A 12961-nucleotide genomic window follows, 5' to 3' on the forward strand; every position below is an offset into this window, starting at 1 on the left:
CAAACAAGACTAAAAGCCATGTTTCTTGCTTAAGTTAAGGGATTGGCATAATATTTTACTTACATCAACAGAAAACATACATCACAAAAGGTTAAATGTGGACATTCAACATAATGACAAGTATTAAACGGAAAACCAGTTACCTATCATTCAGGAATGTGAATTAAACCTTTCACAGAAATAGCACTTATAAAATAATTCAAAAGGCTCCTTAGTTCATGAGTAAAATTTAATCCATTAAAAAAAAAAAAAGTCAGATGAAGCTAAGGACAACCTAACAAACTTTTGAAAGATCTTACTGACCTATTAGCTAATCTAAAAAACCCAAGAATATTGGCTGACAGGTCGGGCTCCAAGAGTTACAGTAAATGGGGTTACATCAGGCTGGTGTCCAGTCACCGGTGGGGTTCCCCAGGGCTCAATTTTAGGGCCAGTGCTCTTTAATGTTTTTATAAATGATATAGACACACGAGTTGAATGTACATTAAGTTTGCCAACGATACTAAACTAGGAGGAGCTGTGGACTCCCTCAAGGGTAGAGAGGCCTTGCAGAGAGATCTGGATAGACTAGAGAGCTGGCAATCACCAACTGTATGAAATTTAACAAGAGCAAGTGCCAGATTCTCCACCTGAGAAGGGGTAATCGTGGTTATACGTAGAAATTGGGGGATGAGAGGCTGGAGAGCAGCCCCGTGGAAAGAGATCTGGGGGTCTGGGTTGATGGCAAGTTGAACATGAGTCAACACTGTGCCCTGGCAGCCAAAAGGGCCAACTGTGTCCTGGGGTGCATCAAGCACAGCATAGCTGGCTGATCGAGGGAGGTGATTGTCCCACCCTACGCTGCACTGGTGCGGCCCCACTTTGAGTATGATGTGCAGTTTTGGGCACCTCAGTATAAGAGGGACATCAAACTACTAGAGTGTGCCCAGAGGAGGGCAACCAAGATGGTGAAGGCCTCAAGGGCAAGACTTACAAGGAGCGGCTGAGGTCACTTGGCTTGTTCAGCTTGGAGAAGAGAAGGCTGAAGGGTGACCTCATCGCAGTCTACAACTTCCGCAAGGGGGGCAGCAGAGGGGCAGGTGCTGATCTCCTCTCTCTGGTGACCAGCGACAGGACGTGAGGAAATGGAATGAAGCTGCGTCAGGGGAAGTTCAGATTGGACAACAGGAAAAGGTTCTTCACTGGGAGGGTGGTCGGTCACTGGAACAGGCTGCCCAGGGAAGTGGTCACAGCCCCACGCATGTCAGAGTTCAAGGAGCGTCTGGATGACACTCTTAGTCCTATGGTTTCGTTTTAGATAGTCCTGCGAGGAGCAGGGAGTTGCACTCAATGATCCTTATGGGTCCCTTCCAACTTGAGATATTCTGTGATTGTAAGCTTAGGTCTTACTTTACAGAAAAGCACTTGAAAAATCAGATACTTTTATCATAGTAAATTTAATCAGGCTTCTAACAAAGGAGACTCCTAACAAACTGTACAGCAATAACGGACATTTTTAATCAAAAATATATTAAACATGATTTCAGTATTTTTTTCATTAGCATTTCTAACCCAAAGCAGAAACTCTGCTGTAACACCCTGAAGGCTCTCGGTCCTGTAGACAAGTAGTGAAGCGCTGTAGTTACGTTTCTGCCTCGGAGAAGACTTTGCCTGCGGGTTCATGACTGATCTCAGCAAACCAGGTTGTTGCCAGAAGGGGCGGGCCAGGCCTAGCTACTGTGCCACAACAGGTTGCCTCTCTTCCCCTCTCTCCCTCTCCAAATTAGCATCCTGTAGGATCTGTGAGCTGATTCCCACTCACTGTGCAGCCCACACAATCCCAGGTGCCAACAAGGTAAGTTGCAGGTCATCTCCTTTGAGCAATGTGAGCTCTTAGAAACCAACAAAAGCCAACTGCAAACCCACACCCTGCTGACATAAAAACTAATCAGGCATCTCAGGAATCTGATGTAATACATATTTAATACACCATATCAAGATTTGCATGTGTAAGACGCTGTGATACATACAGTACCTTGCACATGCAAAATCATTGCTATTTCATTTACTTTTCTGCACACCATTCTGATGAAATTTGAGAAGCTATCTTGATAAGGGGGCTGAATTCAATGACTTTAATTTAAAAATACTGTGCACTTTGGAAACGGTGAGCTTTGCTCATTAGTCCTTTTACAGCATTTCATGTGTTTCTAAATGCAAATATATACAAAACAATCGTGCTTATACTTACCTCTTTGTAATTATGACTCAAATTATCCCTTTCATAAAACGTTCATAAAACCCAGTACCTTATTAAATGTAAAGCTGTGCACAATTCAATAGTCAGGATACCGCCAATGAGTCCTAAATATTTTTCATCTCTGAAAAGTAATCACGTAGCCCTGGCAGCCTCTTGACTCTCCTCAAGCACTGTTCCCCAACTACAAGTTGCTCTATCAGGTCAAAAGTGGTGCCAGACGTTACCCAGAATCACCTAGGTTTGAAACGATGCTGAATTTGGGGCCTTAGGGTTCAACTTCACGTTACACCTAATCCAAAGCAACTTGGAGTTCCTAAAGAGGTGGTCCTGCTCTCTTTCCTTGCCCCACCTTGCCACCCCAAATTCCTGCTCCTTCTTGATGTCGGAAATAAAGATTACACACAGCCTCCTAACTGTTAAAACTGACGGATGAAAAGTGGTGAGAAGGCGTAAGGGGGGAGAGGGAGCGAGTAGGAGAAGGGACCTTTCCCTGCTCAGTGGCTGCCTGCAGTTATACTCTGTAAGGTGTAGTCAAAAACATAACAAAGGAAACGTTTAGTAGCAAATAGTAACAAAAAATGGAATTCATCCTACATAATACTGCTTACTAGTAATGACTCGTGATACAAAAACACTAAAATTTAAAAGGCATTTGCAGAACCTGCAATTAGAACAAAAATACAGCACTTCTTATATCAAGTAGGTAGAGTTGCCCTGGCAGTCAGAGACTAGAGATAACCGCTAGTGTAATTTTACAGAATGAATCTGAAGTTTAAAATTAAACTATAATAAATAATTTAAATCATAGTTGTGACCAATTTTGCAAGTCTTCCCTTCCTATAGTATATATGAAAACAAGACGTATTTCTGCGTAAGTTGAGGAATGAAGAGCTGCTTCTTGTTATTTTAATAAAAAATACAGTGTTTGAAGTTACACTTATAAACATCAAAACATAAGTGTACATACATCGGACTGAACATTTTTTCCTAGGTAACTGTGTAAAGGTTTCAAAAATAGTTTGTCACTTTACAGCATTTTTGAAAAGAACATCCTTTCAAAGGAATATATGTCAACAAGTACAGGTAGGAAGAATACAATTGTGGAGACCACAGTGAACAAGATATAGCCACCCGAGCTACTACAAAGGAGCACAGGCCTTGGGTTCAAATCTCCAACAAGATCTCCTCTTTCCCCGCAAAAAGCAGATTTATGTATTAGTGGCATACACAATGCAGAGGATCTAAAAGCATATTTTTGTCCTTAGTATGAGCCCTCTTTGAAGGATTCTGATAGATCTTGATTGGCAGCATCGTACTGAGCAATGAAATGTTTCAGTTCTTCAATGCATCGCTCACCTATTTCATGCAAATTCTGCCTCAGGGCAAACTGAATGGACTTCTCTAATGATGGATCTTTATCAATTAGCATCTTCACTACCATGCCAAAGGTTTCACAGTCTTGTCTGTAGACCTAGAAACAACACATTTTAGAAAACAATTAAATGCAAGAGACTTTACATCAGCACACCAACAGCCCTCATGAGTTCGGTGCTACTGCAGATCCAAACCAAAGAATATTGGATTTAATGCCAGTTTCAACTGTAAGACGTATTTGCCTTTTCCTCTCTTCTGACCTGCACTAATACAAATGTAACTAGTTCAGAACTATCTGGATACAAGAAGTAACTCTTATTGGAAGAAATGCCTTAAAAAGAGAGATTATTCCTCTGGCAGCAATATTTAATAAATAATGGCACAGCAAAGTACAAATGCTAAACCAGATTTTCATTGCAAATATATGTAAAATTAATTTAACTGTGGCATGCCTAGCAATCTCAATCTTTATACAAAGCATCAATAACTTAGTTTGTAATCTTTCCTAATACTTTAAATGCAAGTTGTGTTTAAATAATTTCACTAAGTTATGTTTGTTGGATATCTGTTTCTCATAGAAGTCTTTGACAAACATGACTTTAATTAGTTTGACTGCATTGGTGATTCAACCACCAAGGATAAGAGAAATCCTGGCAGTGGTTTACGTGAACCCGTCTGATCTTGTACGGCAGGGAATGAAGAGTTTGCAAGTCAGTTATGTACCGCAGTTGAGGAGAAGTAACTTCTCATTATCTCTGCAACTGTTTTTCAAACAAACATCTGACTATGCTCTCAGGCGGTTTTCAAAGTGAGTCAGTGGCCTTTCAAATATTTTTTTTTTTTTCAGATTCCAGCTAAGGTTATTAATCTAAACACCCACCAAAAAAAGAACTTGTCAAAGTCTTCCAACTGCCAGATGCAGTTCATTTTCACACCTCTTTGGCCAATTTCCATTTAGAAAATACACTGGCTTTTTGAATGAAGATAAGTAAGTTTTGTATCTCTGTACATTTTTTAGGAGGGAAAAAAAAAAGCTAAAATGTTGATATTCCTCAAAGTATGATTATCTTTTAGTATTGTGTGCTTCTGTTAGAACTTGTTTTTTACAGAGATGTGTGACCCTTTCCTCCCACATTTATCTATATTGTGGACACAAATGATACAACTGTATATAAGCAATTTCCCATTAGTAAAAGAGACAGAAAAAAACAAACAAAAACCACCCCACAACCAAACACCACCACACTGTTTTATTCATAAGGACCAGTCCAAGGGCAGCTCAAGCATATTCATGTCAGAGAAGCAGTAAAAAAAAAAAAACCAAACAAACATTCTGCACACAAATTAAACTATTCTCAGAAACAAAACGATTTAACATGATACCTTTAATACAGTTCTCAAATGTTTGATAGTATATTCTATTAAAATAGTTTAAAATGAGACCTACTTTTCAAACACTGGTTGGCAAATAAAAGAAAACGTTTTGGAAGAAACTCATTTTCAACGGAGATTAAGAAGTCAAAGAGAAAAGTGCAGCCCAAAACAAACTGGAGCTAAACATCTTAAGTGTGGAAACAGTGTGCACATGGCATTTTTTCTGAGAGGGGGTTTGTGTCCTGCTTTGTATGTTTAGTTCTTTGGTAGTAAAATAGCAGCACGAAACCCAGACTCTCTGAGTTCATGTTCCACAGCAAGTAAAACACGGTACTTGCTAAGAGAACTTCAAATAGAGTAAATTTAGGTTACTTTTTTCTGACCCTTTCCAAGGAAAAAGCTCAGGAAGAATCACTGTCTCCGATTAGCCTTATGACAGACAGATGGTATTTCACTTTGCATAACTCGTGCCTTTCAAGTACTTGCAGCATGCTTGCTAGCACCTTCACAGAATGATTTCTGAAAGGTTTTTTCTCCCCAGAGCCATTATGTTTTGGGGGAAACAGTTCAAAACTTTTTTTTTTTTTTTTTTTTTAAATTGCATGTCTATTTGTCCTATTTTATCACCTTTGAAGTGGTCAGACCAAGGATGTGTGAATGATCTTCCACAGGTAAATGAACGTGGTAACTGTCAGTCTTCAGAGGACGCTGTGCAAGACCGGCACAAGTGAAACCCTGACACTAATAGAAAACACAGACACATCGCCCCGTCTTCTGCACGGGAAGGCACCCAAAGCTACAACTGAAGGAAATGCTCTACTTTTAATTGGTCTTCAAATTAATGGCAACTAGTGCTATCTGCTATTTCTCTTACACACCACAAAGAACTAACCCAGATGAAATTCTCTGACCCTTACCATATCAATATTAGCTCAATCTAAGCACATTTTTCTTCAAAACTTTCAAAAAAGAAGACTTGGAGGAAAATCAAGAGAGCCACCGTCATCGCTGCGCCTGGAGTCAGAAGTCACTTTGCTGTCACAACAATCTGAAAACTAAACACCTTCATACACGAGATGAACGTTTTCAATACTTTGTGACAAAAGACTTTTAAAAAAATAGAATTGACCTAAAATAGGGGAAGACGGTGAAGGTGGAGCAGGAAGGCAGTTCTAACAACAGAAAACAAAGGAAACAGCTCAGCTCCTCTAACAATAATTGAGCAATTTTCCCTCAACAAGCTTTCTACCCCAGCTGCTAATTCTGATCCTCCTGGTGCAATCTGCCTGCTTCTCAATTGTGCTGATAAACCCATTTGTATAGCTGCGACGTAAATTGCATCACTGAGATGATTCCTTTTAAAATTACTTCCCCCCCAATTAATGTGATGCAGTGATTCAATTCTAAAACCAGATGCATCAGCACAACTGAAAGAACAGTCACGAAGTGGAAATAACTTCATAAACCAGTTTATATCTGAAGCCAGTGCACAACTACCAACCCTCAGAGAGAAGTTACTATGCTTTGCAGAAGGGAGTAGAGATTATCAATTACAAGAATATCAATACAGAAGATATTAATTACAGCTTAATGGTACAATCAACTATTTGAAAAAATTGTGAAAGCACTCAAAGCTCTTGAAAAAGAGGACGGTGGCATGGCGTATTAAAATCCATCTTCTCTACAGAAGAGGAGGCAGCTATTTCTGGAAAATAAGCCAATAATGTGATGCTTGAGGAAGCAAGAAAACTGCAGAAAAGACTCCAAACAAGCAAAAAAGCTCTCTGTTGGAGAAGAATACTGGAAGAACTTGTGACCCAACAAGGGTTGAAAATAACCCTATCTTTAAAATTCCAGCTGATACTGATTTTGAGCTTAGACCATGGAAAGCTCATCTGTAAACATCTGGAACTAAAACCTGAAAATGATTCCATGTGTGGGGAAAGAAGAAATAACGTTTTATTATTGAAAAACAAGAAACGGAATGATACCAATGACATGATTATTCTATCTGATATATACATCAAGTAATCCTGAAAACAGCTAAAGCCATAGGGTGATCATTTACCAAGGCCCTAGCATGCTTTCACTCTCTGACCTAAGCTACGGCACCAGCATAATGGAAAGAATGTGTAACACTTCAGTAAACAGATGAAGGAGAAGCAGAAACAGCTGTTCTATTCCCAAATATATAAATATACTTATTTTATATATATACACACACACAAAAACCCCCGCCATATAGTCTTGATTTTCCTATGAATGAGAAGTATATAAGCTGAATCCAAGTTCTCTTTGAAGAGTTTTCCAAAATCAGCACATCTGGCATCTGTGAGGTCGGAGGATCACAAATATGCCTATTTTTATATTATTCTCATGGCATTTTAGCTCTTTTTGTTCTTACATGATAATAGCATAGAAGCTCTGGCTGAGATCAACCATTCACTGTGCTAGTCTCTGTATAAGCACTTAGGCTTTGTCTAGATGCAAATCTAAAGGTGTGATGTACCTGCAACAGGTTAGTGAACACTCCTTATATATTTGAGAAAACTAAACCAAAATTTGCACTTAGAACTGTTTAAATATAGCTAAAAGACATTTACTTCCAGATCTACCTAGACCAATGGAGATGTTAGTCCCCCAGGTTGGAAGTGATCAAGCCCTAGAACTCACCAGGCAGAATGAAACTTTTGACAACTCCCTAATCTGCATCCGTGCAAAGTTTTCACAGTTAACCTCAAAGCGCCATCAACAGTGACTTAAATGACAATGTATGACACTGACATGAAAGAGATGAAGGATACCACACATTCTCTTCTTCCAGCTCAGCTCTGGGATGTTAACCTCTGATGGGGAAGAAAGAGGGGCAGAAGCAAGCACGTGGGGACTGCTCATGTCTTAGACTGCTATATCCCTCCTGCAATGATAATCTAAAAATGGTCTTGGCTTAAACCAAAGAAAACATATTGAATGGCTCAGCTGATGGGTGGAAGACACCATCACCAAAACTTTGTTGTAAATCTGAACTCTGGGCATGGATGAAATTATACCTAGCTAGGGAATACCTTGACACAATGTCTACTACTCACTAACAAAGTCCGCATCATTTCCTTTCTCTGCCTAGCACAGCCCCATGTTCTTCTCCAAAACCGTTCCAGAGCTGCCCGTGTATTTTATGCAACAGAGCTGTTGGACAACACAAATAGTAATGAGAACAAAAACTATAACTTAAGATGTCCTCCCCTGCAACTGACTACAGTCTGCAGAAGAGTCAGAAACTTTGTCGCCTTGGTCTCAAAGTCTTGCATACCTGGTCAAAAAGCAGCTTCATTTCAACAGCACGAGTAGACACAATATTCAAAGGGGATGAGGCCAGGAAAAACAGAGAAGTTAAAATGGAGATATTCTCAACCCTGATTTCAACCCATGGCTGTGGCACATTTTTTGAATGCTCTTGGCTTTATGCACATGTAAAAGCCTCTTGAATAGGAATCAAGAGACTTGCGCATGCAAGGCTCGAGCAGCTTTATGCAAAAGATGGGCAAATTCATTTCAATGCAGAAGGTGGTACTTCTGCTCACAAACATAAGCAGGACCACCAGGCATAAGAAGGACCACATCCATTAAGTGGATGTGATGATTTAGCAAGTGAAATTGATGCCCATGATTTAGTCTGTAATTTCCAATCCCTTGCTCTTTTTCATCGCAATCTTTCCTGCATTTTTGAGTATTCTTATCATTCCATACATTTACAGATTCATCTAACACTCTCTCACCTCCACCAGGACTCCTTCACAGCAACACAACGCAACTCCAGGCTCTCTGAGCAGCTCTGCACCATATGTATACAGCCCACCATCAGTGCTTGTGAGTCAGTGCTCATCTTCAGAGATGCCTGTTCTCAGCTCCTCATCCAGAAGGCCAAAGACCCTCAAGGCTCAGTTCACACGGGGGAAGAAGTTAGGGTTGTGGCTCAGAAACCATGTTAAACAGCCTGCAACCCTTAGATACTAACTCACCCTTGAGAAGACCCAACATGCCCAGCAATCACAATCTTGTATCTGTGATTCATGCAAGTATTCATTTAATATATTATCTTTCAGAAGACAGAAACTTTTCAGTTACTAAAGGCACATTTCCCACAAGTATGAAATACCCCATGCAAGGAGGAAAGCAGCAACATGCTCACTGGTAGTTGTTTGATTTCTGACAAAGGCAGAGCTTGAACTTGCAGAGCACAAGTAGAGCACAAGTTTGAAAGCTGTACCACATCCCCTCCAGACACCCCGTTAATGAAAGAGCAAACTGCCTGAAATCCGTCTTGCTTCAATGATGCCCCAGGGCTCCTCTACACCAGACAGAGGTAACAGCTTTTGTTCCCCCCTCCCCTCCCCGCTAAACCACGACAGCTAGGTTGGTATAGCCCTCTGGTGGTATAAGCAGCCTCTTATTTCCCCTCCTCAGCAGACCTAAAATAAGTCTGACAAAGCACTCTTCTGTTCACACAGCCACATCTATGCCAGGTTTTCCCGGCATGGGTAGACAGACTATGAGATATAATTTTCTTGTACTCCTAACTAAAAGCAATACTAAAAGATTTTGTAATGTAGACCTAGCTCTAAGCTGATTGCATATGCAGTAAGATTTTGCATTATAATTGTGCATGTAAGCTCTAGCAAACTGGGAAACTACTATACATTGAATGACTTCAGTATTGCTGGGATCACAGTATTTTCTTTGCCAAAGACATCTTTTAAAAGGAACTATTACCTCTCCCCAAATCACTTCTTTATAATTTATTTACATGCTATCTTGGATTCTTCTCAACCGTGCAAATTAGACTTTATTAACTTATGCAAAATTTACTCTCCTCAAGTACAATAAGCTAATCTTGTACTGAAAGAGTACAGAGAAATTTTCATTACTGCAGTGGCAATGTAATTGTACTGTTATGTTTATGAGTACAATATATAAATTTATAGCTCCACAGTGCAAAGAATGCTCGGAACTGTCATTAAACCACTTGCAGACAATTCTCATGATAAAGACATTTAAAATTGGTTTTCAACCAAGATAAACTATTTTTCATGGTTACACAAAGCTAAATTAACGTACAACAAATTTAATACTTGGTTAAAATAGTGGTATACAATTTTTAATTATAAAATATCAACAAGTCTATTCCTTTCTTAAAAACGCACTAACAATTTTGCCTTGAACCTGTGTAATAATTTCTGCACCCATTAATCAATGTGTTTATAGACCAATTAGATATTCATTGAAATGCAAATTGGGGGAAACAAGTTATTTAATCTACTATGTAATAATGAACAATTTCATGTTAATTTGCTACTTACTGAAGATATGCAAAACATTAAAGTTATTTGCACTTAAATGCAATTCTGCCTCCCTTTTCATTGAAAGTTTCAAGCTCTTGGTTTAATAGATTTAATCAGCTTTCAGAATGTAAGCCCACCATTTTTGGCATCTAAATACCTAACTGAAAGGTCTGATGGAAGTCCCTCATGTGGAATAGATGCTGATACAGCCATCATTTTAAAAGAAGCGTGAATTCCAATCTGAACTCTGCTTTGCCCTCAAGGATGGGGACCAGCAACGTGGGGGGCGGCACGTGAGCACAGTGCAGCAGGGACGGGCGCTGGGAGCCACAGCGCCTGGGAGGAGGCCCCTGGGAGAGGCAGCTGAGGCCACCCGGCTCTGAACTCCCCAGGAGACGGTCACTGCTCCCCACACAGGGCCACAGTGTTTCTGTTCAGCTGGTCTACAGCATCTTGTTTCTAGGACACAGCATCTCCTGCCTGCGTTTTTATTTATTCCTTTGATTAAACTAATTTGAAAGAGGAAGATGCAGTCTAAATGCCACTGCAAGGCTTCCTGCTTCATTTTAAAGTAGAATTCTAGCATGAAGAGAGATGAAAAGTGCTGTGTAAAATTGGGGGTGGGGTGGGACGGGATGACGACGGGTATCGATGTCTACAGTAACAAACTCTCTGCTGAGTTTACACGTACATTTTAAGGCTGAAAACCCTGAAGAGTTGGCTTGGGTCCTGAGACACAACTCTGGTCTTTTCCATGCTGTGTAATACACTGGGAAGAAAACATGCAGGCCAAATTATTTACTTGCATGAAACCATTATCTCCAGTTTAAGCTCAAGACGTCATCTGGATACTCCTTTGCTTCATATCATGCCCCTGGTGACACCTCTGCAATTACAGTGAAGTCATGGGGTTTGCACAGGGTGGAGTCCATTGCAGCTCAGGAGAAGCCTGTGACTGGCTCAGGTATGCAATGACTGCAGGAGCGCCCGAGGAAAGCTACGCTGCCTTGTCTTCGGCACGTCAGCCTCATCTTCCTATGACTTCTGTTGTGCAGGGCTCTGCCCCTCAGCAATAATACATCTAATTATCATCTCTGTAGAGAAGCACCATCCCTCCTCAACTCCTTTCTTCTTCCCTTCACCATCCAAACAAAAAATTACACGTTTTTGTGCATTTACTCAATGCTTATAAAGCAATCTAAAGATGGAACGTACAGCTTTTGTACGACACTGTTGAGCAGAGCCAAAAAATAATAAAAATAAAAAGCAATTAAAAAGACAAGTCCTCAACAATGGTAGTGTTTACAGCTCCAGTTACGCAACAAGGACAAATCTGTAGAGCAAGGCTATATAGTTCTGAACAATCATAGCAAAAGCCAACCAAGTTGGTACTATTTAGAAAACTGTTCATATGAACTATTGAACTGTCTCAGCATTCTTTTAAGTCAAAGTGAACAGGGAAAGTATCACACACAAAGTATTCAGCACAGTGCAAGATAAACCTTAAAATGCTATGACTTGTACTGCCTGGCAATTAAATTAATATCTGGAAAGTTCAGCAACAGAGTTTTCATTTATGAAAACCTGAATTTTCCATATAGTTCCCCATTGCTTTAAAATTACTACAAACAAGTTTTCAATAAGAAGCAAGAAGTTTACTTTAAATATATTGCTAGGAAATCCATATATTTACTTTAATAATTTTTAATACTACAGTGGAGGACTTTAAGCAAATGTTTAAATGAACAAGAATTGATACACAACAAAAATGTACATGACTATACACTTCATTTACTGTTACATTTTGGCAAGAGCAAGTGCATTATTACTTCTTCAAGAAATGTCTTGCTCAGTCAAGCAGAAGTAGCTCCCATGTGGGAGAGCAAGGACTATTATGTTACATAGTTTTACTGGAGATAATTCTTTACTAAACCAATCAGACCACATAATAACAGCATTCTAACACCAACTACAGGCCCTTGGAGACCAGTTTGTGTGTGGCCTAGATTTCATAGGCTTCTTTACAACAGATGCGTTGGATGAGGGTAGTGTTACTTCATATATTAACTTGTGTGTTCCTTAGGTAAAACAGCAGTATTAGTTTAAGTTCTACCTCCTACATATTCTTCTTATAGAAAATGTGTGCCTTCTGCAAGCAGATGATACATCTGAATTCAAATAATCCATAGCAATTACAATTCATCAGTTTCTAAACCTCACTAGAAGTACTGATAACCTCTTAAAGATATATCAATGACACCTTTTCAGCTCACGTATAAGAATACCCAGTTATATGTTTAAGAATGTCCAGCTACAAACAACTGCACGGCTAAGTCCAAAAATTGTCTGAAAGAGCAACAATTTATATATCTATTAATTTCCCTTTGTTCTATAATGATCTTCAAGTCTAGAAACTGCATTTTCATAGGACCATAAATGAAAACAAAATCCTAAAAGCTCTCCTGTCTGACAGATGCTAAAAAAAAAAATCCCATTACTTGAAATGCACCAGTTCAGGATTAAACAGGAAATAATCAGCTTTATGCCAAAGGAAGGACCTCGCCCTGCAACTTTTTATTTATAAAATACTGAATTGATGGAAAGCTATTTCCTAAATCTGCTCCATGGTAAACTT

At 39.5% G+C, this 12961-nt stretch overlaps 1 protein-coding gene across 3 annotated transcripts in view; it reads right to left on the bottom strand.

Annotated features, from left to right (window-relative positions):
* Window positions 1-1331: 1331 nt before the first annotated feature.
* Window positions 1332-12961, bottom strand: part of PPHLN1 (periphilin 1) — a 73379-nt gene continuing 61749 nt past the window's right edge. For all 3 annotated transcript variants that reach the window (XM_050900372.1, XM_050900364.1, XM_050900380.1), the window contains one exon: window positions 1332-3710. In XM_050900372.1, the coding sequence (XP_050756329.1) occupies window positions 3501-3710 (210 nt within the window). In that variant the 3' untranslated portion in view covers window positions 1332-3500. The remainder of the gene's footprint in view (window positions 3711-12961) is intronic.

The sequence above is a fragment of the Gymnogyps californianus genome, chromosome 1 (genome assembly GCF_018139145.2).
Source record: "Gymnogyps californianus isolate 813 chromosome 1, ASM1813914v2, whole genome shotgun sequence".
Taxonomy (NCBI): Eukaryota; Metazoa; Chordata; class Aves; order Accipitriformes; family Cathartidae; genus Gymnogyps; species Gymnogyps californianus.